At 49.3% G+C, this 23,291-nt stretch overlaps 1 protein-coding gene across 3 annotated transcripts in view; it reads left to right on the forward strand.

Annotated features, from left to right (window-relative positions):
- tmem108 (transmembrane protein 108) overlaps positions 1 to 23,291 on the forward strand; it is a 37,904-nt gene that overhangs the window by 5,801 nt on the left and 8,812 nt on the right. For all 3 annotated transcript variants that reach the window (XM_056584192.1, XM_056584191.1, XM_056584190.1), the window contains exon 2: positions 16,309 to 16,392. In XM_056584192.1, coding sequence (XP_056440167.1) covers positions 16,353 to 16,392 — 40 coding nt within the window. In that variant the 5' untranslated portion in view covers positions 16,309 to 16,352. The remainder of the gene's footprint in view (positions 1 to 16,308; positions 16,393 to 23,291) is intronic.

The following is a 23,291-nucleotide window of genomic DNA, read 5'->3' on the forward strand; positions in this document are numbered from 1 at the left end:
CTCAAGTAGATCTGTTTCAAAATGCCAGTCTCCCGTTGTAGTGTGGCCGATAAAAGCAGAAGGTTTTGAAAACACAGGTGTGTGTGTGACATAACCTATACATCGGCGACTGGGGCAAGTGTTTTGGGCATTCGAGAAGGCACAAGCACCGCTAGTATGGATGCAAAACCTTGATTAAAAACATGTCTACATTCTACTAGCGGCATATGTGAACAAAGCCTCAAGCCTAATTACTTCAACGGGGATGAACGGCGCAACACGTTCCCGTTATATCCTCTGACCTCCCGCGGGATCATGGGAAACAGCGTGTCATCATCGAGTGACTGCAGGGACACCGCTGGCGCTTACGAGGCTATTGGCACCTTGTCACTCCCTGTTAGGAATTGCTTTGTATGAATGTAATCTCTCTCTCTCTCTCTCTCTGTCTCTGTCTCTGTCTCTGTCTCTGTCTCTCTCTCTGTCTCTCTGTCTCTTTCTTTTTTTTTTTACACTGCTCTCGCTCTCTGACTCTCTTTCGCTGGCTCTTCATCTTTATCCCTTTTGCTCTATTGCTGTACCTTTTTCATAATTTGTCTTCTCTTTTGCACATTTTCTGTCTCTTTTCAGTCTCTCATTCTCTCTTCCCTTTTATGCACTTTCCAATCTTATCCTTCTTTGTTCCTTTCTTTTTCGAGTTTTTGCTACTTCAACCCACCTCTTTCTTTCTCTCTCGCCCCAGAAATTAATTTCCAGAGGTGTTGACAATAAATGAAATAAGGCTGCAGCAATGGAAAAAACGGATACAGAAAAATTACACTGTGCCATTTTACTTAGCCACTCGTGTGTGTGTGTGTCTGTGTGTGTCTGTGTGTGCATGCAAGTGTGTGTGTGTGTGTGTCTGTGTGTTCAGATTGTGGGAAAGTGTGGGGTGGGTTGTTGTGAGTCAGCCTCATCTCCATGGAAACGGTGGCGTTTACCACCAGCGTGCTGTAAGGACTGTGGGCAGAGAGAAGAGATGCCACAAGCATCAACAAAATCACACGCACACACACGCGCGCACGCACACGCGCGCACGCACGCAGCTGCTCTAAAGCCACAGGGGAGATTGGATAATGTGGTTGTTAGATTGTCAGAAAGGTACTGGGTTCGATCCCCAATTTCTTCAGCCTGATCCACATCCAAACCCAGAATTAAACAGGCAGACCGGTCTGTCCTCCTGGTTTAGACTGCACAGACTCCACTCAAGGTGGGGTGGGGGAGAGGGAGAAAGGAGACTAGGAGAAGAAGAGAAGCCATAGGAAGGAGGAGAGAGGACGGAGAGAGGAGGTGCGAAAAGAAGAAGAGGTAGAAGTGGAGGTAAAGAGAGTGGATGAGGGGGGAGGAGGAGGAGGGGACAGGGAGTGATGGACAGAAGGACAGAGGAGGAGCAATAGGAAGGAGAAGAGGAGGAGAACCGGGGAGGAAAATAGAAGAGCAGCAGAGAATCGATGAGAAGCGAGGGGGAGGAGGAGAGAGGAGTGTGGTCTGGTGTTTGCTCTGAGGAGCGTCGGACGAGTTGGACGCAGCGGACAGGGAAAACACTGCAGTCGGTTGCAGTAAACTCTGGCTGTCAACCGGCGTAGACGGCACTGATTTATGCCTCTCTCTCTCTCTCTCTCTCTCTCTCTCTCTCTCTCTCTCTCTCTCTCTCTCTCTCTCTCTCTCTCTCTCTCTCTCTCTCTCTCTCTCTCTCTCTCTCTCTCTCTCTCTCTCTCTCTCTCTCTCTCTCTCTCTCTCTCTCTCTCTCTCTCTCTCTCTCTCTCTCTCTCGTTCGGTTCTCACCTTTAACTCCCTCTCTGGCTTTGTCTCTCTCTCGCTCCATCTCTCAGTGTATGCCTCACCTTCCCCCCTCTCTCTCCCTCCCCCGTTCTGCGTAGTAATAGTGAGTTTCTGCATCTGCTGCCGTTGGAACTGGTCCATATGCGTCACCGTGTTTTTTGAGCACGCTGCACACCCGCATGCACCCACAAAACTTGCTCGCATGCATACAGAAACGCGTTGCTACAATTCAGTCACAGGCACACACCATTACACCCACTCACACTCACAAAACGCGCTCTCAGACAAACAAACAACTATTTACGCACACACATTTCAGACACACATCATATTCCGATAACAACGCACTATAACACTACCACATATTGCGTCACCATGAAATACACCCAGCAGTGGTTGGCCGGTCGTGGAGCCAAGCGGTCTCCACGGTAACCAATGGAAGCCCTGTCAGTAAAAGTCAGGCCGTCTCCGGTCCATCCTTTGCTGACTGCTGCTATTAATAGACCCTGCTGATCACCCCTGTTGTCCACGGTCGAGAGACACTGATTCAATGATGGAGCGAGAGAGAGAGAGAGAGAGACTGACAGAGAGAGAGAGAGCGACAAGACTTCTGTCAAACTCGGGGAGAAACAAACTCCCCCGGGGGGGGGGGGGGGGGTTGACATTTAGCTCTCTAACGCTGAGCGGATCAGCGGAGCGCTGGCGGCTTTTTTGCTCGCATTCTCCGTGCTGATGTCTCTGGCCGCCGTCCATCTCCCATGATGCACTTCACCCGTTCACACTGACCTGCGCAGCATGACATCAAAACACCATCTAGATTCTGATGAATCTGAAGGTGAATCTGGATTACGGTCTGGATGCAGAGTGGTTAGCCACATTTTGGGGATTTGTTACGATTAAGTGGGAGTGGCTTCTAATGAATTATAACAAGGACATTTTCACTAATGATGAGGATGTTGAAAACTGATCTACTCTACTCGCCTCACTACTCTACCACCTCACTACTCTACCTCTCACTACTCTACCACCTCACTACTCTACCACCTCACTACTCTACCACCTCACTACTCTACCTCTCACTACTCTACCACCTCACTACTCTACCACCTCACTACTCTACCTCTCACTACTCTACCACCTCACTACTCTACCACCTCACTACTCTACCACCTCACTACTCTACCACCTCACTACTCTAGGATCTCTCACTTCTCTACCCACTCTCTCACTTATCCACCTCTATCGCAGTGTGATAGTGTTGGTATGTGTCTGTTTGTGCATGCTTGCATTGACCGCGTGTCAATGTGTGTGTGTGTGTGTGTGTGTGTGTGTGTGTGTGTGTGTGTGTGGTATTTGGCTGAGAATGGGGCAGCTGTTTACCTGCTCACTAATTGGTTGGTGAGTGATGACACTGGCAAACCACAGAGCTCAGTCCTTCACTAATTAAATGTCTATTAGCAAAACACAAACACACCATTCACACCATTCACACTCCCACACACACAAACACCTGGACATGTACGTGCGTATATAACCACACAGACCCATGAAAATGACTAGACATGCACGTGCATACATATTCACACATACACACACATACGTGCATACACACACACCCACATACAAAAACAAACCCAAACACATACAATCCTCTGTGTCCTCTGAGTGTAGATTAGGAGTCCCCAGGGGGGCGGGGCTAGTGTTAGCAATTAGCGTGCTGAGTGGGTGAGTTGATTGCTTCTTTATTTTCCCCCATAAGTGTCTGGGAGAGACGGGTGATGGATGCTGTGTCTTTGACAGTAATCCATACTCAAGCTCCTTAATAACACATCCCAGTATTACTTAACGCCCACACCAGCTAGGATGTTAACACTTTGCAGACTGAAAGATGTGGGTGGTTACTGCCAGATGATCCCTGGATCAAGGCTACCTTGATGCCAACGCCTTTCCTAGCAGGCGTCTAGCGGGTGTTGTGTAATTACCAAACACTAATATGCTAATGTCACGGTGAAGGCATCAGTCTGAGCCCTGGTAACCAGTCTAAGGGTGGCATTAAGAACAGAATGGGAGACCCCCGATTGGAGAATACTGTATAATTATTTAGATAATAAATCTACTGTGTATGGTTAAGTGATTTCATATATGAATGTAAAGTGTGAATTTATCTGGCTTGATATTTGAAACTTTGTTATTCCTTCTAGTTCACACATACACAAAAATACACTTGTAAGCGAGCACGCACGCACACACTCACTCACTCACTCACTCAATCATAGGTACACACACACTCGTATGCAAGCAAACACACACACACACACACACACACACACACACACACACACACACACATGCTCCTCATAATTACACTCTGATTTCACTTTGTAGGCTGTCATGTCCGTCTCAACACCCCACCTGATTGGCTGTGTGTTTCCCTGCTAGCAGGCCTTTGGGCGGGAAGCGGTCTGGCCGGAGATAACCTTCTGCGGCACGCGTGTCGCTCCGTACAGCTCTCCTTCTCAAACTAAATCCACCCCGGACTTGATTGACCCTCACTTTGAAATGTCAGACCTGTCCTGGCCCTGCCCCCCCCTCCCTCCAGGTACACCAACCACCCCCACCCCCTTCACCTTTCCTTTAGCCCCCCACCCCCCCCCCCAGCTCACAGCAGCCCTTTAATCAGGAATGCCCGCTAGAGCCCGAGGGTTAAAGGTCAACTCCATCGCAGCTCTGCCGGTACTGACCTTTTGTGTGGGTCAAACGCTCGCTCCTCAAGGCGACCTGGAATGTGCGCTGGCTAAACGATGTTCCCTGTGTTATTGGGCTGTTCAGTCTGATGAAGGCACTGAGGGATGGATTGAAACAGCATTCTTGCGTCAGTATTATGGCACGTTTCCAAGTCTAACATGGGGCAGGAAGCTTGAGTGGTCAGGGTGTTCTGGGTTCGATCCCCAATGTCTGCATAGTAAATTATAGGCGTCCTTCAACATGTTGCCCCCTAACCCCCTCCTGCCCCTGAAGGACCTGCTGTGTGTGTGGGTGTTGAGCTGCTGGGTGTGAGTCAGCCCTTCAGGCCGTTTTCCTTGCTCTGTTATCCCCATGATGTCGTCACGAACAGCGAGAGCAGAGTTTTTCTGTGTGTGTGTTTTTTATTCCGTTCATTGTTCATTACTAGAGGTGGGAGCCGGAGTCAAGGGGCGGAGCTTACCGAACAATAGACCCCCACAACCTGCTTCCACTAGGCCCTAGCCCTCTCTCTTTTCTCTCCCCCTGCTCTCTCCCTCCCTCCCTCTCTTTCGCTTCCCCTCTTTCTTTTTCACTGTATCTCTCCCCCTCTATCCAGATTTGTTTCTCTCTCTCTCTCTGTCCCTCTCTATTCATCAATTCTCTCTCTCTCTCTCTGTCCCTCTCTATTCATCAATTCTCTCCCTCTCTCTCTCTGTCCCTCTCTATTCATCAATTCTCTCTCTCTCTCTCTGTCCATAGTCGATTCTCTTTCTGTCTCCGTCTCTCGGGGTCATTCCTAGTGGGGATTCTCTCTCTGCAGATGTTCGGCCCGTTCTGTCATCCTAGATAGGGTTGTGCAGGGCCTGGTCTCTCTAGTCAGGAAAACACCATACAACCCCCTCCCCCCCATCCCTCCCTCCCTCCACCCTCCTTCCTTCTTTTCCTGTGATTGTCACCAGACCACAGGTCCCATAAGGAGGTGTACTTCAAAATGTGTAAAGTAAAAACTTCCTGAAGTTTCTGTGTGTGTGCTTGTGTCTATTCCTACGTGTGTTTCTATTCTTGTATTTTTATGTGTGTGAGGGTTTGCAATTCCTGTGTGTGTGTGTGTGTGTGTGTGTGTGTGTGTGTGTGTGTGTGTGTGTGTGTGTGTGTGTGTGTGTGTGTGTGTGTGTGTGTGTGTGTGTGTGTGTGTGTGTGTGTGTGTGTGTGTTTTTATGTATTCGTATGCATGTCTATTCCTGTGCGTGTGTGTGTTCGAGTGTGTCTTCCTATACATGTGTCTATTCCTGTGTGTGTGTGTGTGTGTGTCGGTGTGTGTCTTCCTATACATGTGTCTATTCCTGTATGTTTAAGTTTGCGTGTCATTGTGTGTGTTTGTCTATTCCTGTATGTTTAAGTTTGCGTGTCATTGTGTGTGTTTGTCTAATCCCGCATTCCTGCGTACGCATGTAGCTGCATCGCTGTATGCGCAGCTCTTTATGAGTGCACGGCCTCAGGAAGTGCACAGACAGCGCGGACAGGCTTGTTATTTCCTGGTCATGCAGACCCTTTTGTTGGAACATGGAAGACATGCTTGCTGCGTCTACCTCACACACATTCCTCTGCGTCGCGCTTCCTGTCCAACCACCGGACGTGAGGGGAGCGCCTGATACCCCAGGCCCAGAGAAAGGATGGGATTACAATGTGCTACTCCAACAGGAAGGCCTCGCCACGGCACCCTGTGTGCACGTTCTGGCTGCTCGGCCGCTCTGGCTTCAAGCCTCTTCCAAGTGTTGGGGTCGAAAGCGGAGGATATCCGTAATGACGACGGGACTCTGACTCAGCGCTACATCTGCCGCTGAGGTGCGAGAGATAACGTTTTGAGCAGACGTGAACAATTGTTGTCTTTTCCGTGTCTCCGCTCACGAGTGTGCTGCTAACCACGTGATCTATGGCCGATTCCCACCGAGTCCCTGTTCTGTGTGTCATTCCCTCTCTTCTCCCACCCTCTTTCCCGTCACTCTTCCCCCTCCTGTCTTTAAAAGAAGCCTGTAGAATATATATTTGAAGAAAACGTGGTTCCTTTGGTGATAATCGTCCATTGAACCATGGCATAATCAAACCTCTGAACAACTAGCCAGGCTGGTACCATGTAGGGCGGGTCTTTATCCTAATCCTGTCTGCGCGTCACACCCGCAACCCTCCCTGTGTCGTCTGTCGTGTTGGTTTAGTAAAGGGGATTAGGCCTGTTTGGTAGGGTTACGCCATGGATGTGTGGGTGTGGCCGCCTCCAAACTACTTATGTCTCTCCAGAGGACGGAGCTGGAGGCAGCGGACAGGGTCGTCCTCTGACGGTGTAGTCCTTCAGCGGACGCTTTGAACCCCTGCATCTTTAATCGGCGACACAGAAACCCTGCGGCGAGCGGCTAGAGCGCTTTCATGTACGGCCCGTGATACTCCCTCAGAATACATTCATAATTTAGACAAACCGCTCGAGACTACAAAAACACATCCTGAAGAGCAGAGAGTTGATTTACGATGACCTCACGTTCAGAATAGTGTGGACACGTGGGTGTTTTGGTATCTTTGCGAACCCCTGCTGTCCTTGGAGATTGTGTGACTCTGTGGTTGCATCCCAGGTAACCCATTCAACTTTACCAGGAGTGATTTTACTTGAAAGCGCATTATGGGTGACCAGCCAATGGTTTTTCCGCACACATCTGAGCAAGCTCCCGAAACATAATGGTTAACTATATTCACCTGCCAATAAGGCTGTTGGCCACGCAAGGTGGCTAGCAGGTCTTGCATGAGTGGATCCCATCAGTCTGACCTCCCAGCCATGTGTCTTATGTGGTGGAACGTGGGCATGGGCATCCCCGATGTGACTTTGTTTAACTGTTTCTGGACCTGATGCGAGTGTTCTCACCTGTATTTTTAGCTGTCTGGTTGTGATCGGCGTTCGATAGCAAGTGTGAAACGGTCCGACGTTCCCTCTCTCACCATGTGACAACACGCAGGTCTCGGAGTGTTAGACAGGTGGGAGAACGCTGCCTGACAGCGCCCGAGGAAGACACCGTGGCAACTGCTGTGTCATGCTCTCGTTCGGCGGCGTCCACAGGGCTGTTTGTCTCAATTGAACGGTTCTGGAGACATGTCACATTCTACCGGCTCCCCGGGGAGATAAACAACCTTCCCCTCCATCTGTGTTGGGGGGGGGGGGAACTCCAGCGGAGCCGTCTGATTGGCTCAGAGCGGATACAGAGGCACACCTGGGTAGAGCTATCGCACTCGGTTTCTCACTGGGTAGAGCTATCCTTCCGTGTGTGTTTTGGTAAAAATGACATCGACTCACTCTGGCAGTAGGTGTCATCATGGGAATAGGTACTTTGTTTGTGTGAGCAGTGGGATGCAAAATAGTGTCTGAACATAGGGCTTTGGTGCCCTCGTATCCTGGTTTGTCGACAAAAAATCGTCCTACTTTTAAATTCAAAAGACGTTTAGCTTGAAGCCCTGAGCTGGCCTCCCCTGGTGAGCCCGAAGTAAATATGAGAGAAGAAAGAGGAAGAAGACGGCAAATCTGATCGGATCAAAGACGGGTGTCGTGGCTTCAAAAGTGGAGAGCAGAGGAGTAGAGATAGGGGAGATGAATGTGGGGCTAACCAGCAAACCCTGCTGATAAGAGCCCATGTCACCAACGTCATTTAATGTCTAGATACACCTAGCCAGGGATTACATTCGCATATAAGAAAAAGTACTCTTCTGTTATTCAAGTCAAAGTAAAAAAGTCCCCTCAGAAATTATTATTCTGGTAAGCAACCTCCGTTAAAAAACCCCACTCAAGTTTGAGTATTAATACTATTAATTTAGGTATTAAGCGATCCTCTTCATTAAAACAATTTTTTTAAGAAAAGCGTAAGAACTCAAGCGAAAGTGCTGCACTTCCTTTGAACACTTCCCCCTTGTTGGCTTCCGACAGATGGAATTATTGAAAGGCATTCTTCAGAATTCCGTCTTGATTCTTGGAAGGCCCCAGAGTCACTGAACCTTAGACAACAGATCAAGCTGCCAGCCTCTGTCTCCTCCTCGTCACCATGACAACCAGCACATTCAGCTGATGAAAAACTGAAGCCTGCAACACGGCATGATTGATGAGGTCAGATAGCACCGTTCTTCCACAGCAGTGGTTCTCCCACGAGGACTCCGATTATGGGTTGTCATTAGTGCCCGGGTAGCGTGGCAGAGGCTACCTGCTAATGACAAAGCTAGCTCGTTAGCTAGCAGCTTAAGTCATATTGAGCGACAATGCTAGTGGATTGGTCCTCGGGGGGGAGCTCAGGAGGTAGAGCGGGTTGGCTGTTAACCGCAAGGTTGCTAGTTTGATCCAGGGTTCCTCCTAGCTGAGTGTCGAGGTGACCCTGAGCGAGACGCCTAACCCTGACTGCTCCCGACGAGCTGGCTGTCGCCCTGCATGGTTGACTCCGCCGTCGGTGTGTGAATGTGTGCATGAATTGGTGAATGTCAGGCAATATTGTAAAGCGCTTTGGATAAAAGCGCTATATAAATGCAGTCCATTTACAATTCCTCTCGCAGAGGCAGAGGCTGAAAGCGCTGGTGTGGTGTCTGGGTCTGGTCCGGGCTGATGGGAGCTGGACTCCCATCAGAAGACCCCACCTGGCAGTGGGGTCCTGTCAGATGAGTCTCAAGGGGAAAGTCTGGTTGACTTATGATCTGATGGTTTGAGATTTAAAACCGAAAGGAATGGAGAATCCTGCTTATTGTCGTCCGAACTTTAACCAACATGAATTATTCATGTTGGTTTTTATACTGCCTACGGCATATTTTGAAAGGGAAATAAAGGGTTTAAAGGACTTTTAATTTGTAAACAAGTCTGTGTTTGTTGAACTAAGGACTCCTGGGCTGCAGCCGGATCCCCAGGGTGCTGGGGGGTGGAGTCCTGAGCCTCCTGCCTTGGCCTGTGGGGCTTCAATCCGAGGGGGGGGTCACTTCAGGACAACCCATTAGGGAGAGAGTAGTGAGGAGTGGTGGTGGGTGGGGGGGGTGGGGGGGTTCATTTACGACTGTGACAGCGGTGGCTCTGGAGACGAGCGGCGTGGCGATGCTCTGTCTCAGTACTCTGTCGCCCCAAGGGAGGAGGCCGTCTCAAGCACCCCCCCCCCCCAGACTGAAAACGGCACGCCTCTGTGTTGATGAGGTCGTATCTCCACTGGATGGCTGCGCAGTCGATGTGTCTGACGTCTTAAATCAGTTGAAAGTTAGTGCACAATGTGGCGGCGCTCAGTGTTTGTGTACGTGTGTGTCCGTATTTGTTTTTAAACGTGTGTGTGTGTGTGCAGAATATCCCCATCAATACACACAATTATTCTAGCATTAGACACCTATAAGAACCTTTACAACTTAAATAATATAATCATACATAAGTGGATATAAAGCAATTGGCTTCTTTTATATAATGAAGAAGATGACCTTTGAAAGTGTTTATGGATGTAAGCCCTAGTGATGCTAGCGATACATAACTAACAAGGTGATTGACAGACGCACTGTGACTACCCAGCTAGCATCATGGCTAACAAGGTGATTGACAGATAGACTGGGGCTGGATGACCTGTCGCCAGTCCTCACCTCAGCAGGAGGTGAACGGCATTGTGGGGCTACAGCGCCCTTTGTTAATGGCCTTTTAATGTGTTGCAGTGCGACAGGCAGGAGCCCCGAGCGGCGTGCTGTCACTGATTGATGACCCAAGACAGTCCAGTGGCTGCCTTAGCAACTGGTTCTGCTCAGGCAGCCATTTTGTTTCTGACAGCGCTAACTCACGCGGCGCAGTGCAGTGACTCAGCATTGCGTCTCAGAGTTCAGCCCAAATGTTTGGCTTGGGGCAGGCAGGGAGCTTTCGTAAGGATACTTGGAAAGCTGTTCCGTCTTACTATAAATAGTGCAGAGCAGCTCAGGCTGCCTGCGTTTGATTTAAGCTTGTTGTTGCGTCAAATCGATAGTCGCAATCAGTCAGCTGGGTTTGTTTGGGCCAATTAGGTGAGACCTGGCCTGGCCGCTGACTCACTGTGTCCAAGCAGATTAGTCGCAGGGATACGGAGGACCTGATTACCACTGTTTCATAACCGGCCCGCTGCTCGTAATCCACCTGTTGCTGCGTTAAACAAGCTGATCTCTGTGTTTTGTCAGCGCATGGAACATGTTAATAGGCCCGTGAGTCAGGGCCTATCGACACACATCGGGGGGCCCCGTTGACTCATCATGCCGGCCCTCGTTACCGCCGGAACCGGAAGCGATCGGACACACGCGGGGGGCGTCTGGGGCGGGGCATCTGGGGCGTTACCCTCTGGCTGCTACCACACCCCATGCTCACTGGTTCTCATCACAAGAGAGGATCCAGGAGAATGAAAAGACAGGAGAGACCCCCTGCTGTGAGCGTTCCCCAGAGGTCAGGCTTGAAGAGCGGGGATTAAAGGAGACAGGCTTAACAGAACTTCAGATGGAGCCCAAGATTAGACTCTTGTTCGCTGATGTACTGGGAAAGAACCTGCTGATGTTACCGGCTTTGCACACTTAAAGCTTTCCTCACATCGAGGCACGGGAGAACGGAGAATTTTGAATCTGTGTTTAAATCTCTGCCGCCCGCCCCAGACACCATTTTGCAAACTTTGATCGAAGAAAAATAGTTTTTGGGATGTTGAATATTCAATGAGAAAGCTTGAGGCTCAAACGTTCACATCACCGCTGAAACACTGTGGGGCTTTGACAACTGGGAACATCGCATCGCTCCGTGCCGGAGAGGCCTGATTACCTCTCAAACGTGTGGAAGAACAGAGAGAGGACAGCTATTGTTAGGGGAAAAGAACAGGCCGTGTCAGAGAGAGAGAGAGAGGTACAGGACTATCAGCCGGTCACAGAGACGCCCTGAGAGGCTGGTTATCAGCTGTCGATGAGAGCAGAGCACCGTGGTCCCCCCCCCGTTCTCCCACATCTCCACCCCCCCCCCCCCCCCCCCCCCCCTCTCTGGCTCTCTGTAGTGTATCCGGGCAGGAGGCCAGGCTACAGCCCTCCCCCCACCCAGCCACTCCTCCCCCCCCCAGGAGCAGAGAATACAGGGAAGTCCAAAATTAACAGCATTGTTGTCGAGTGAGTAGAATCGCAGGGGGTGATGGATTTATTTCAAGGTGCCAAGCGTTGCTGGTGACCTTGGCTCTGGATTATAGTAAGGCACCGCCAACACCATCACCTCTTCACCACCATCACCACCATCACCACATTCACCGCCATCACCACATTCACCACCATCACCACATTCACCACCATCACCACATTCACCACCATCACCACATTCACCACCATCACCACATTCACCACCATCACCACCATCGCCACCATCACCTCTTCACCACCATCACCTCTTCACCACCATCACCACATTCACCGCCATCACCACAATCACCACCATCACCACAATCACCACCATCACCACATTCACCACCATCACCACCAACACCATCACTTCTTCACCAAATTCAACACCAACACCCTCACCATCACCACATCACCACATTCAGCACCACCAATATCCCCACATTCACCACCATCGCCATCACCACATCCCCACCATCACCAACACCACCTCACCACCATCGCCACCATCACCGTCACCACATTCAGCATCACCACCACCACCACCACAACCATCACCACCCTCATCACGTTCACCACATTCACCATCACCACATTCACCATCACCACGTTCACCACCAGCACCACCACCACATCACCATGTTCACCAAATTTACCATCACCACCACCACCATCACCACATTTACCATCACCACCACCACCATCACCACATTTACCATCACCACCACCACCATCACCACATTCACCACCACCACCATCACCACCATCACCACATTCACCACCACCACCACCACCATCACCACATTCACCACCATCACCACCATCACCATATTCACCACCAGCATCACCAGCATCACCACCACCACCAACATCTCCACCCCTTTCTACTATTACCACCATGTTAAACCTCACCCAGTATCTCCCCCGTCACCAACATTGTCACCAGTCCCCCGACAAATCCCCTGAGAGACCCCAGACCTGGCTTCAATAGGGGCTGCGTTCTGCTTGCCGCCGTTCATGTTATCATTCCCGACGCGTCTTATTTTATGGAGGGGGACGGGGGCTCTTTCTTTAAGCCCCTGGATGTCCTTGTGAATAGACTCAAATATTATGTACTATTAGCGTTGCCATGGTGAATCTATCAGCCGGGTTTGCAGGGATTACCCAGGCGGCCACGGTCTGTGTGGGTTTCTAAAGGCTCCGGTGTGACTGGAGCCCTGAGAACAGTGACAGCGTCTCCTTAGTAGCCGCGCCTCTCTAGGGGCCCTCATCCTACTTCTAGCTGTGATGTTGATGAACCATTACAAGCCGTGTCCAAACATTCCCTTATGCAACAGCAGCAGTGCGTTCCACCAGGTGTGTTCTGGATAGATCTGGGTGGATCGCTCCACACTGGTGACGTTGCGTAAGGGTATATTTTGACATGGCTTGTGATGGTGAATCAACATCACAGCTAGAGGTAAAATGCAGCCTTATGTAACATCACCAGTGTGGAGTGTTCCACCCAGGTGTATGTTCGGAAAGAGCAGCCTGCCATTTATGGGTAAACCTTCTAGGATCTTTGGGAAACCATGACAACTCAAGTTGCTATGGTTTCTCCAAAAACTCTAGACGGTTTCCCTGCTCAACTAACGTACCGATATTGCCACCAGATTGCTCGTGTCTTAATAAAGCGATTGGAAACAAGTGTTTGTTTGAGAGGAAGGGAGAGTGATTCATGTAAAAGTGAATACTGGAGTTCTGGATTTCTTGGTATTTTTGTTGCTGTGATTTATGGAATAGATCCAAAATGCGATGTGAAATGGGGGGGGAAATGGGAGAGGAAGCAAATCAGCAGTTAGTCTCCCGAAGAGTCATCCTTCCTTCCATTAGCGGTGAGCAGGGCTCTTCAACTGTCATTATCGCTGCTGGCCCCGGCCTCCCGCCCTGTGGCCTAGCTTCGAAGGTGTGACACGGCCTGTCATGTTGCATTATGGGAAACCTGGGCTGTGACTCAGCTGCTCTGCCGGAGGTCTGCCGGGAGCGGTCAGTGTGTGGACCTGTTATGTTGTTAAAAAACACAGACACAACACAGGTACACACAAATACACAAAACAGGTACACACACATGCACAGATTCACTCAAAATAGATGTGTCGGCACATAAATGTGCGAAACGGGAATTTGCGGAGACACATGCATAAAGGCAGGGCAAACCAATATACGGACGTGCACACACACACACACACACACACACACACACACACACACACACACACACACACACACACACACACACACACACACACACACACACACACACACACACACACACACACACACACACACACACACTCTCAAATTATGCAGGGACATTAATGTATATTATACATCTACACGGACACATAAAGAGGCATCTTGACCCAAATTCATGCATTCACTTAAACCATGCTATAACACATAATCATACACTTATATAAACAGACATATGCTCACACATAAAAACCCACCTACACCCTCATAGTATGAGGGTGGTTATGGTTTGCAGTCGGCACACAGGCACACACACAAACAAACACACAAACATACAGGGCTAGATGTCACGTATGCACATACGCAAACAGAGATCAACTTCTTCCTTAATTGAACAACTCATTGTGTCAAAGTGAACGGGAAGTCTCTGAACAGTTGTATCTCTGTGTATTTTAACTTTGTTTATTCAAACACATGCTACAAGTGAATAGCTCATACATTTACATACACAGACAGGCATCTGCCTTCACACACATGAAAGCCCACCTACACCCTCATATTATTCAGAATTATTTTGGAAGCATCTTCCTGCGGAAAGCACCTCTTCCTCCGTCCTCCTGATCCGTTGAGTAGTGCCTGCAGCACCATGACAACCCTACACCTCTAAATAAGAACAACTTTCCATTTGTTCACTTGCTTTAACGAACGATAGCAGTGAAATGACAATAATCAAACATGTCATGAGCAGCTAAAAGTGCTGGTAGGTTTACATCCTAACAGTCATTAACTTCCTGTTCCGCTTTGTGCAACAAAATAGAGGACCGCGTAGTGCAGTATTCCCTAACCTCTACACCTGTACAACCAGAGACCGGCTGCTGGTTTCAGTTAAGGTCACAGAGAACCAGTTCATACCATTATCAAACGGTACATGCACCTGTGAGAGCACAACCGGCCACCACAGGCCGGAATCAATGCTTTTTTTTTTTTTCACAATCCAACAGCCACACGCCGAGTGTGGCTGCACCACATGCCGCCTGTGTTCCTCCTGTTACTGAATCAATGCGGGCGGGTAACGCACCCCCGATCGCCTCTGTATTAACTCACTAACACAGTTAGTGGTCGTCAAGCCGTGTCTGGTTTACATGCGCAGCCCCCCCGCCGCACAACATCACAAGGGACCGCATTCAGAGATGGGCTGGGGACACAGAGTACAGTTAACGAACCCAACGTTTTGAACAGAAGGAATCCAAGCTTTTGAACCTACTTTCAAAGCACAAGGAGAGCAGAGGCTTTTGAAACAAGGAATGCAAACAAACTATGCACAATGTTTCTAAACTATTAGAGTTCATTCTTGTGTTATGCAGTGTGTCTATACCAGAGAGACCTTGTGGTAGTTTGAAAGAACGTCTGTATTGTAGTCGACCTTTTATCATAGCATTGGATTGACTGAGATGCCATCACTGCCATCTCTGTCCCCCTCTCTCTCTCTCTATCTCCCTCTGACCATCCCATCATCTCTGTCCCCCTCTCTCTCTCTCTCTCTCCCTCTGACCATCCCATCATCTCTCTCTCTCTTGCCTCATCTCACCTCTCCTTCTTTGTCCTTCTACCTGCTGTACTCTGGTCAATGTTTAATGTCATTGAATCCGCTTGGCAAGCCTAGGCCACGCCCACTCCCTCCCAGACCCCGCCCACTTCACATCAGTACCCGTGTACAGTCAATACACTGACGCCAGGTAACCAAGGGCAACCACGACAGTTCTTCCCTAGAAGTAAAATCTAATTCAATCCATTTTTCCGATGTTCCGATTATGCGGGGCCAACGATGTTGCAGACAACTCAGGTCCTGTTCTAATTGGCTGGTGCGACCTATGGTTTCCTGTGATTGGCTGGTGCGACCTATGGTTTCCTGTGATTGGCTGCAGGGTAATAAGGAGGCAGGTTTCCTGTGGACCTTCAGACCTCTAGCTGTTAGCATGTGTTGACCCAATCACTGCCTGTCACCCTGAAACACGAGCAGCATTACAATCTGACAGTTACCTGAGCCGGGGGACTCCTGTTACAGCGTGTCTGTTCATTTTGTTTGTCTCTCTGTCTCTGCCTTTCTATATATATTTAGTCAAATATAACAGAGCACTCGTTTCCTTGGGTTGTCTTTTTCGACTGTTGATCTGTTTTTAGTTGAGATGAATTGTTTGTATGATCACTCAATACATGCTCTCTCTCTCTCTCTCTCTCTCTCTCTCTCTCTCTCTCTCTCTCTCTCTCTCTCTCTCTCTCTCTCTCTCCTCTCTCTCTCTCTCTCTCTCTCTCTCTCTCTCTCTCTCTCTCTCTCTCTCTCTCTCTCTCTCTCTCTCTCTCTCTCTCTCTCTCTCTCTCTCTCTCTCTCTCTCTCTCTCTCTCTCTCTCTCTCAGAGAACCATGAGCACTTTGGAGGAGCAGACGGACCACATGATACCATGAAGTCAAGCCTGCAGGCCCTGAGCTCCTCGCTGCTGAGTGAGTACCGCTGCCTACCGCTCTGTTCGGGTCCGCTCCCTGGCGTAATAGAATCCAAATGGGACGGACTCCCAATGCGCGCTCAATCGGTGGACATGGCGGTGCTGTGTACCTCACTGGAGCGGTTGACGCAGGGGTGAACATTCCGTGTGTCAGGTCATGGGAGGGAGTAGGTCAGCGGTGACTGAATTACTGAATGTGCTTTCTGCCCAACCTGTGCTATCGCACCAAAGTCAACACCACTCATTTGGCAACAGATCACGACCTCTGTAAACCTGAGTCAACCATATATTATTTCTATATTTTTGTTTTTGTTTTTGATTTAATCACATGCTCTGTAAAGAAAGAGGTGTCGCCTTCTTAGGAATTTATAGAATAGTAGAATAGTCTTCCCCCTAAATTGTGCCAATTGGGATGTGAAGTGAAGTCCTCGCTGTGCTCGAACCCTTAAACCCAGATCCTTTAAACTGGGAGTCAAACAGCCTGTTCCCTCTGCTATCCTGCTATCCAGCACCATGCACGCGTGTGGTGGTGAATTGGAGGTTTCATCTGTAAAGGGCTTTTTGTATCCATAGTGGTTAGAAATGCAGTCTATATATATCATCGGTCTTATAGTTCTGGGATTGGTTAGTCTAGTGGGATTTGTTAGTCTAGTGATCACCATGGAGATGATAAAATCTGATCCGTGTATCCATTCCTTATCTGAATATTGTATTGTTTATTGATCCCTCCACGCCACAGGTCGAAAATAGTCATAACGATGTAGGTGGTTGAACCAAGATAGACGCTAAACCTTACCCTGGTCCTTCATAACCATCTTCCCTCCATCATGTCCAATCACAAAGGAGCATTTCATCATGCGTTTTTCAGGGGTAAGATGACCCATCGTTGGGAGCTGTAGTTTAGAGCGTTAGCTTAGCATGTTACTCCCTTTTTATTCATAATGACACATCAATAACCTTCATTTCCATACTAAAGAACCAGAGACAGCTTGACGACCGCTAACTGTGTTAGTGAGCTAATACCGAGGCGATCGGGGGCGCGTTACCCGCCCGCATTGATTCAGTAACAGCAGGAACTCAGGCGGCATGTGGTGGAGCCACACTCGGCGTTGGGCTGTTGGATTGTGGGAAAACAAAAGCATCGATTCCCTTTTGATAATGGTATGAACTGGTTCTCTGTGACCATAACTGAAACCAGCAGCCGGTCTCTGGTTGTACAGGTGCAGAGGTGTAGGGTTGTCATGGTGCTGCAGGCACAACTAAACGGATCAGGAGGACGACGGAAGAGGTGCTTTCATCAGGAAGATGCTTCCAAAATAATCCTGCATAATAAGAGGGTGTAGGTTTGTTTTTATAGCTTTGCTGACATATGTCTGTTTATGTGTATGAGCTATGTGATCGTAGTGTGTGTTTAAATACATAAGTTAAAATACACAAAGATACAACTGCTTTAGTCAGACTTCCCTTTCTGTTCGACACAATGTGTTGTTAAAAAAGGGAAGAAGTTTGATTTGTGTACGTGCATACGTCTAGCCCTGCGTGTGTGCGTGTGTGTGTGCGTGCGCTCCTTCTCTCTCATGGCTTCATCAGTAAACACCACCATGTTGTCCTGCTGTTAGCTGGGAGCTACGCCCTCCAGCTTGTTCTGCTCCCGGGGGGCCGACACTGCCACTGACACCCCACCACGAACACTTATCTTGGGAACAATGAAACATGTCTAAGGATTTTAGCCAGCTTTCTAATTAACATTGTCGGCTCACATGATTACAAGGACTGCTGGGTAATTGTGTTGTTTGTGCCGTTTTTTTTTTTATTTGAATCTCATTTAAACACATCAGCCGATCCTTCCGGGAATCCAGAACTTTAAATCAAACATTGAAAGATACACATACATAAAAAACATTTTCGGAACAGTAAATACCGCCAACAAAGCCAACCGACTGTCTCCCAGATTCAGACTGCAGGATGTTCAAAATAAAGTGCAAATGGGCTGTTGAACATCGGCTCTGGACTGTTTTAGCATTCTTGTATAAATAATATTGAAAATTGTCATTCTTATTTTTGTTACCCTTCTGGGGCTTTATCCATACTTGAAAATGTATTTTATATTGATAAATAGATCTATTCTTTTGACTGATGTTATTATGACCAAATTTGCAAAGATGACTAAACTACCCATCAAATCTAATTGAGCCAGCCTTCATAGAAGACATGCATTCCAAAGGACATAGAGGCTAAATGTGGGTGATGTTGTTGAGACTTTATGTCCTAGAAGAGCTGGCTGGCTGTCACTGGCTTGGACGGTAGGAAGGTTAGCAGCCTACTTCCTGTTTAATGTTTCTACTTCCTGTGGGATCGCCATGTGAGGCGCAGGCTTTCATATTATACAGCTTCCCTTACACATTATTGCGATAGTCTATCCACAATTCTCTCTCTCTCTCTCTCTCTCTCTCTCTCTCTCTCTCTCTCTCTCTCTCTCTCTCTCTCTCTCTCTCTCTCTCTCTCCTCTCCTCTTCTCTCTCTCTCTCTCTCTCTCTCTCTCTCTCTCTCTCTCTCTCTCTCTCGTATTCTGCCTATGTCTCTCTCTCTCTCTCTCGTATTCTGCCTATGTCTCTCTCTCTCTCTCGTATTCTGCCTATGTCTCTCTCTCGTATTCTGCCTATGTCTCTCTCTCTCTCTCTCGTATTCTGTCTATGTATTTCCCATCACTCTCTCTTTCTGCCTCTTTCTTTGCCTTGTTCCATGTTTCTGTCTGACTTCCTTTCTATGGCTGTGTTTTTCCATCACTCTCTCTTTCCTCTCTCTCCTTCTCCCTCTCTAGCCTCTCCCATTGTCTCTCCCTCTCTCGTCTCAGTGTCTCTCTCAGCTGATAAACCCCGTCGTCACGCCAACATTAGCCAAGCCTTTGAACAGGAAGGAGTTATCCCTCCGTAGCGATAGCTTCTGCTCTTATCTCCGGGCTTACGTCTGTTGCCCCCCTCCACCCACCCATCCTCCACCCACCCATCCTCCACCTTCCACCCCTCCCTGTCCATCCCTCCACCCTCCACCTTCGAGCCCCCCCCCCCTCCACTGTCCGGCCTACACCCCTCCAATGTCTAACCCTCCGCCCTCCATCACATCCCCCTCCACCCTCCACCCCTCCACCTCCACTGCTCCCCTCCCCACAGCTCCACCCTCCAGCCCTCCACCCTCCACCTTCACTGCTCCCCTCCCCACAGCTCCACCCTCCAGCCCTCCACCCTCCACCCTTCACTGCTCCCCTCCCCACAGCTCCACCCTCCACCCCTCCACCCTTCACTGCTCCCCTCCCCACAGTTCCACCCTCCAGCCCTCCACCCTTCACTGCTCCCCTCCCCACAGCTCCACCCTCCACCCCTCCACCCTTCACTGCTCCCCTCCCCACAGCTCCACGCTCCACCCTCCACCGCATCCATCTTCCCAGCCCTCCTCCAGCCATCCATCCACTCCATCCATCCACCTCTCCACCCGGTTCGTCTCCACCTTCCATCCCTCCACCCCTGCGCCCACCACTGATCCATCCCACCTGCAACTCATTCAATCATTATTTATTTATGCTGCGTTTTTATGCCAAACTACACAACACATTACTAAAAAAATAACTTGACAAGAACAAGAAAGAGAAGGTGTTAGGATTAATGTGTGTTGTTAATAACTTCAAGTATCTGAGATTCAGATGGGTTTAAGGTAACCAAACACAAAGAATACACACTACTTGATTATACAAAGCTAAGACACACAATACGTCTTAAGATTTAGTAAAAGTTAAATGACCCCCTTCCATCCATCCACCTCCTCCACCCATCTCCTCTCCGACCCCCCCCCCCCCCCCCCCCCCCCCCCCCCCCCCCCCCCCCCCCCCCCCCCCCCCCCCCCCCCCCCCCCCCCCCCTTAACCCTGGGGGCCACAGGACGTGGCCCACGCCCCTCTCCCGGGGGACGGCTCAGTACCCAGATTGGCACTCATGCCGTGCCGGGAGAAGCGAGCCCAGTGGGGCGGGTGAAGATGGCTCTGATACACACGGCGCTCAGAGGGCTGAGCGGTCCACTGGGAGGACGCGGGTTATGACAGCGGACAGAGGAGGAGTCAGGGAAGTTCCCCTTATCTTGTGTTGTCTTAAACAGGGATAGTGCTCATCGGGAAGGAAGGACAGAGGAATGGAGGTGGACGCCATTGTTGCTGTAGTGCTGTCTTTAAGGGAGCAGAGTGAGGCCAGAAGGCTTTCTATTTCAACGCACCGATCTAAAAGCAGTGACATCAGCTGTCATTAAGGAGCCGGTTGGAGGCAGGACAGCTTGCTCAAGGATGCCTACAGGCAGTGTGCTGACAGTGGGGATTGAACCCGGAACCTTTCATTTGTGAGTGGAACTCCCCCAACCACTATCACCATCAGAACATAGCAGAACAGATCTCCGGTACAGCAGAATCCCAGCTCCTCTGTATTCTGATTGGCTGGGAGATTAGAACCTCGCAAGACTGCTTCCCCAGTGCTGACTGACAGGGGCATCCCCAACGTGCATGGCTCACGTGCACGGCTCACGTGCACTGTGGAGTGTAGAGAGGGGGCTTCACGTGCGCTCTGCAAGCAAATCTCCAGGCAGAAACCTTCACGGTTTGGTGGTGATGCCATGAATGGAGCGAAGCGTTCCCTAGTCTAGTACACTCATGTTCTGGAGAGATAGTGCTTAATTTGGGCTGTTCTGAGGCTGCTGCTGCTACTGACTGAAATGACTTCTACCTGGGCCGTGATAAGCCGACCAGTGTTAACCGGCTATGGTTTCACAACAGGTGGGACATTGATGATTTAGCCATAACCAGCCATTTCAAATCAAGTGAGGGAGTCCACCGAGATGTATGATAGACAGGTAGCTCAGCCTCCCAGCCTTCCCAGTGAGGTGTGAAGTGAGTTAAAACACAAAATGTATGAACTCCTCAAATGTAGAATCAGAAAAGTAGCCTCAATGTGTACCGCCATGGGGAGCATTGCCCCTTTTCTACACGGAGCGCATCAAACGCTTCCTGTCCAGCTCCATCATGCATGCCTCCATGTTTGTTGAATTAGTTTATGGTGCGTTTTTATCCTGATCTCGTTGTGATGTCATTGATGATGTCACCAGACGGACGAGAACATCGCCACCTTTCCTCAAGGGGGGGGGGGGGGGGTCTCCGTGAACCTGTATTGGTTTTATTAAATATAAAACATTTATGAAATGTTACCGAGCAGTTGTGATAGCTCTGGCTCTCTCCTCCTCCTCCTCCTCCTCCTCCTCCTCCTCCTCCTCCTCCTCCTCCTCCTCAAAAGCCACCTGCCTGCACACGGATGAATCCTGGGCCAGCTGAGGGATCAGAATAAAACGGATGAAAGGAGACAGGCCCCCGTCTGCGTCTTACAGCAGCCTGTGTTTTCTTGCGTGGAACTCTCAATGACCGCACACACCTGCTCTACGCGTGCCTCCCCCCCTCTCCCATTGTTCCCCCCCCTCTCCTCACCCCTCCATCACTCCTCATCCCTTTCATTTTCTAATAGAATTTTTTAACTCTCCGCCGCACTCAATAATGGATGTTTATAAAGAGCCCCCCCCCCCAGACTGCCGCCCCCCCCCCCCCCCCACTCTCACACCCTGACTCCACCAACCTCCTCCCCGCTCATCTCTCCTGTCCCCCGACACCCAAGGCTGGTGGCCCCTGAGGTGGCCATTTGAGGCCCTTTCTCTTGCGTTTTTCAATCTATCTCTTTCTCTCTCTCGTCCCTCTCTCTCTCGCTCCGTCACTGTGTGTGTGTGTGTGTGTGTGTGTGTGTGTGTGTGTGTGTGTGTGTGTGTGTGTGTGTGTGTGTGTGTGTGTGTGTGTGTGTGTGTGTGTGTGTGTGTGTGTGTGTGTGTGTGTGTGTGTGCACAGTGAAGGGTGCTGGGGGCCCCAGAGGGTTCTGACTGGTGGTGTGTGGATGCTGTTGACCAGAACACAACACATTGATGTAGAACCACTAAGTGTTAATCTACCAGCAGAATACTAAGGCACCAAATACTTGAGCACACAAGTGTATGGTGTGATCAGTCTGCGCTGGTCATATTACAAACATACTTAAAAGGCTGTTGGCTCCTTTAACATTTTAGATGAGAAATTAAATATATCATGAGCTACAAGCCTAATATTATGGACATAATGTTTATTTATAAGTTTAGCATGGAAACACACACTCTTAGCCCTTGGATCACAGTGACTGTGTGTGTGTGTGTGTGTGTGTGTGTGTGTGTGTGTGTGTGTGTGTGTGTGTGTGTGTGTGTGTGTGTGTGTGTGTGTGTGTGTGTGTGTGTGTGTGTGTGTGTGTGTGTGTGTGTGTGTGTGGTTGTGTACCAGTGCATGTGAGTTGTGTATGGGAACTCGGTTTCTTGCAGAGCGTCAGGACCCTATGTTTTATTCAGTAGCGGTACAGAGTGTCTGGTTGCTAGGGACTGACACGTGGTTGCTAGGCAGTGACAGCAGGTCTCAGATGCTGATTGAGGGTCAGATTAAAACACAGCGGCCTCTGATTGGTCTGTGTGTGTGTTTATGTTTGTGGTGTGTGTGCTTGCATGCATGTGTGTTTATGTGCGTGTGTGTATGTATGGCATGCACAGACTATTGTGTGTGTGTGTGTTTGTGTTTGCGCATAATATGTTAACATTTAACACTGCGCTTAGATGCCATTTCTTTAGTACTATCTATGTAATGTTTGTACGTGTATACACATATGTGTATATATAGACATATACATGCGCGTTAACATTTTTTTGGGGTCCTTAATTCTAATAATGTATAGCCGATAAAGGCAGTCAGTCCTAGATGTATTCCTTTCATGGAATTTCAAAGATTCCATGAATCTGAAATAAAAACACA

The sequence above is a fragment of the Gadus chalcogrammus genome, chromosome 23 (genome assembly GCF_026213295.1).
Source record: "Gadus chalcogrammus isolate NIFS_2021 chromosome 23, NIFS_Gcha_1.0, whole genome shotgun sequence".
Lineage (NCBI taxonomy): Eukaryota > Metazoa > Chordata > Actinopteri > Gadiformes > Gadidae > Gadus > Gadus chalcogrammus.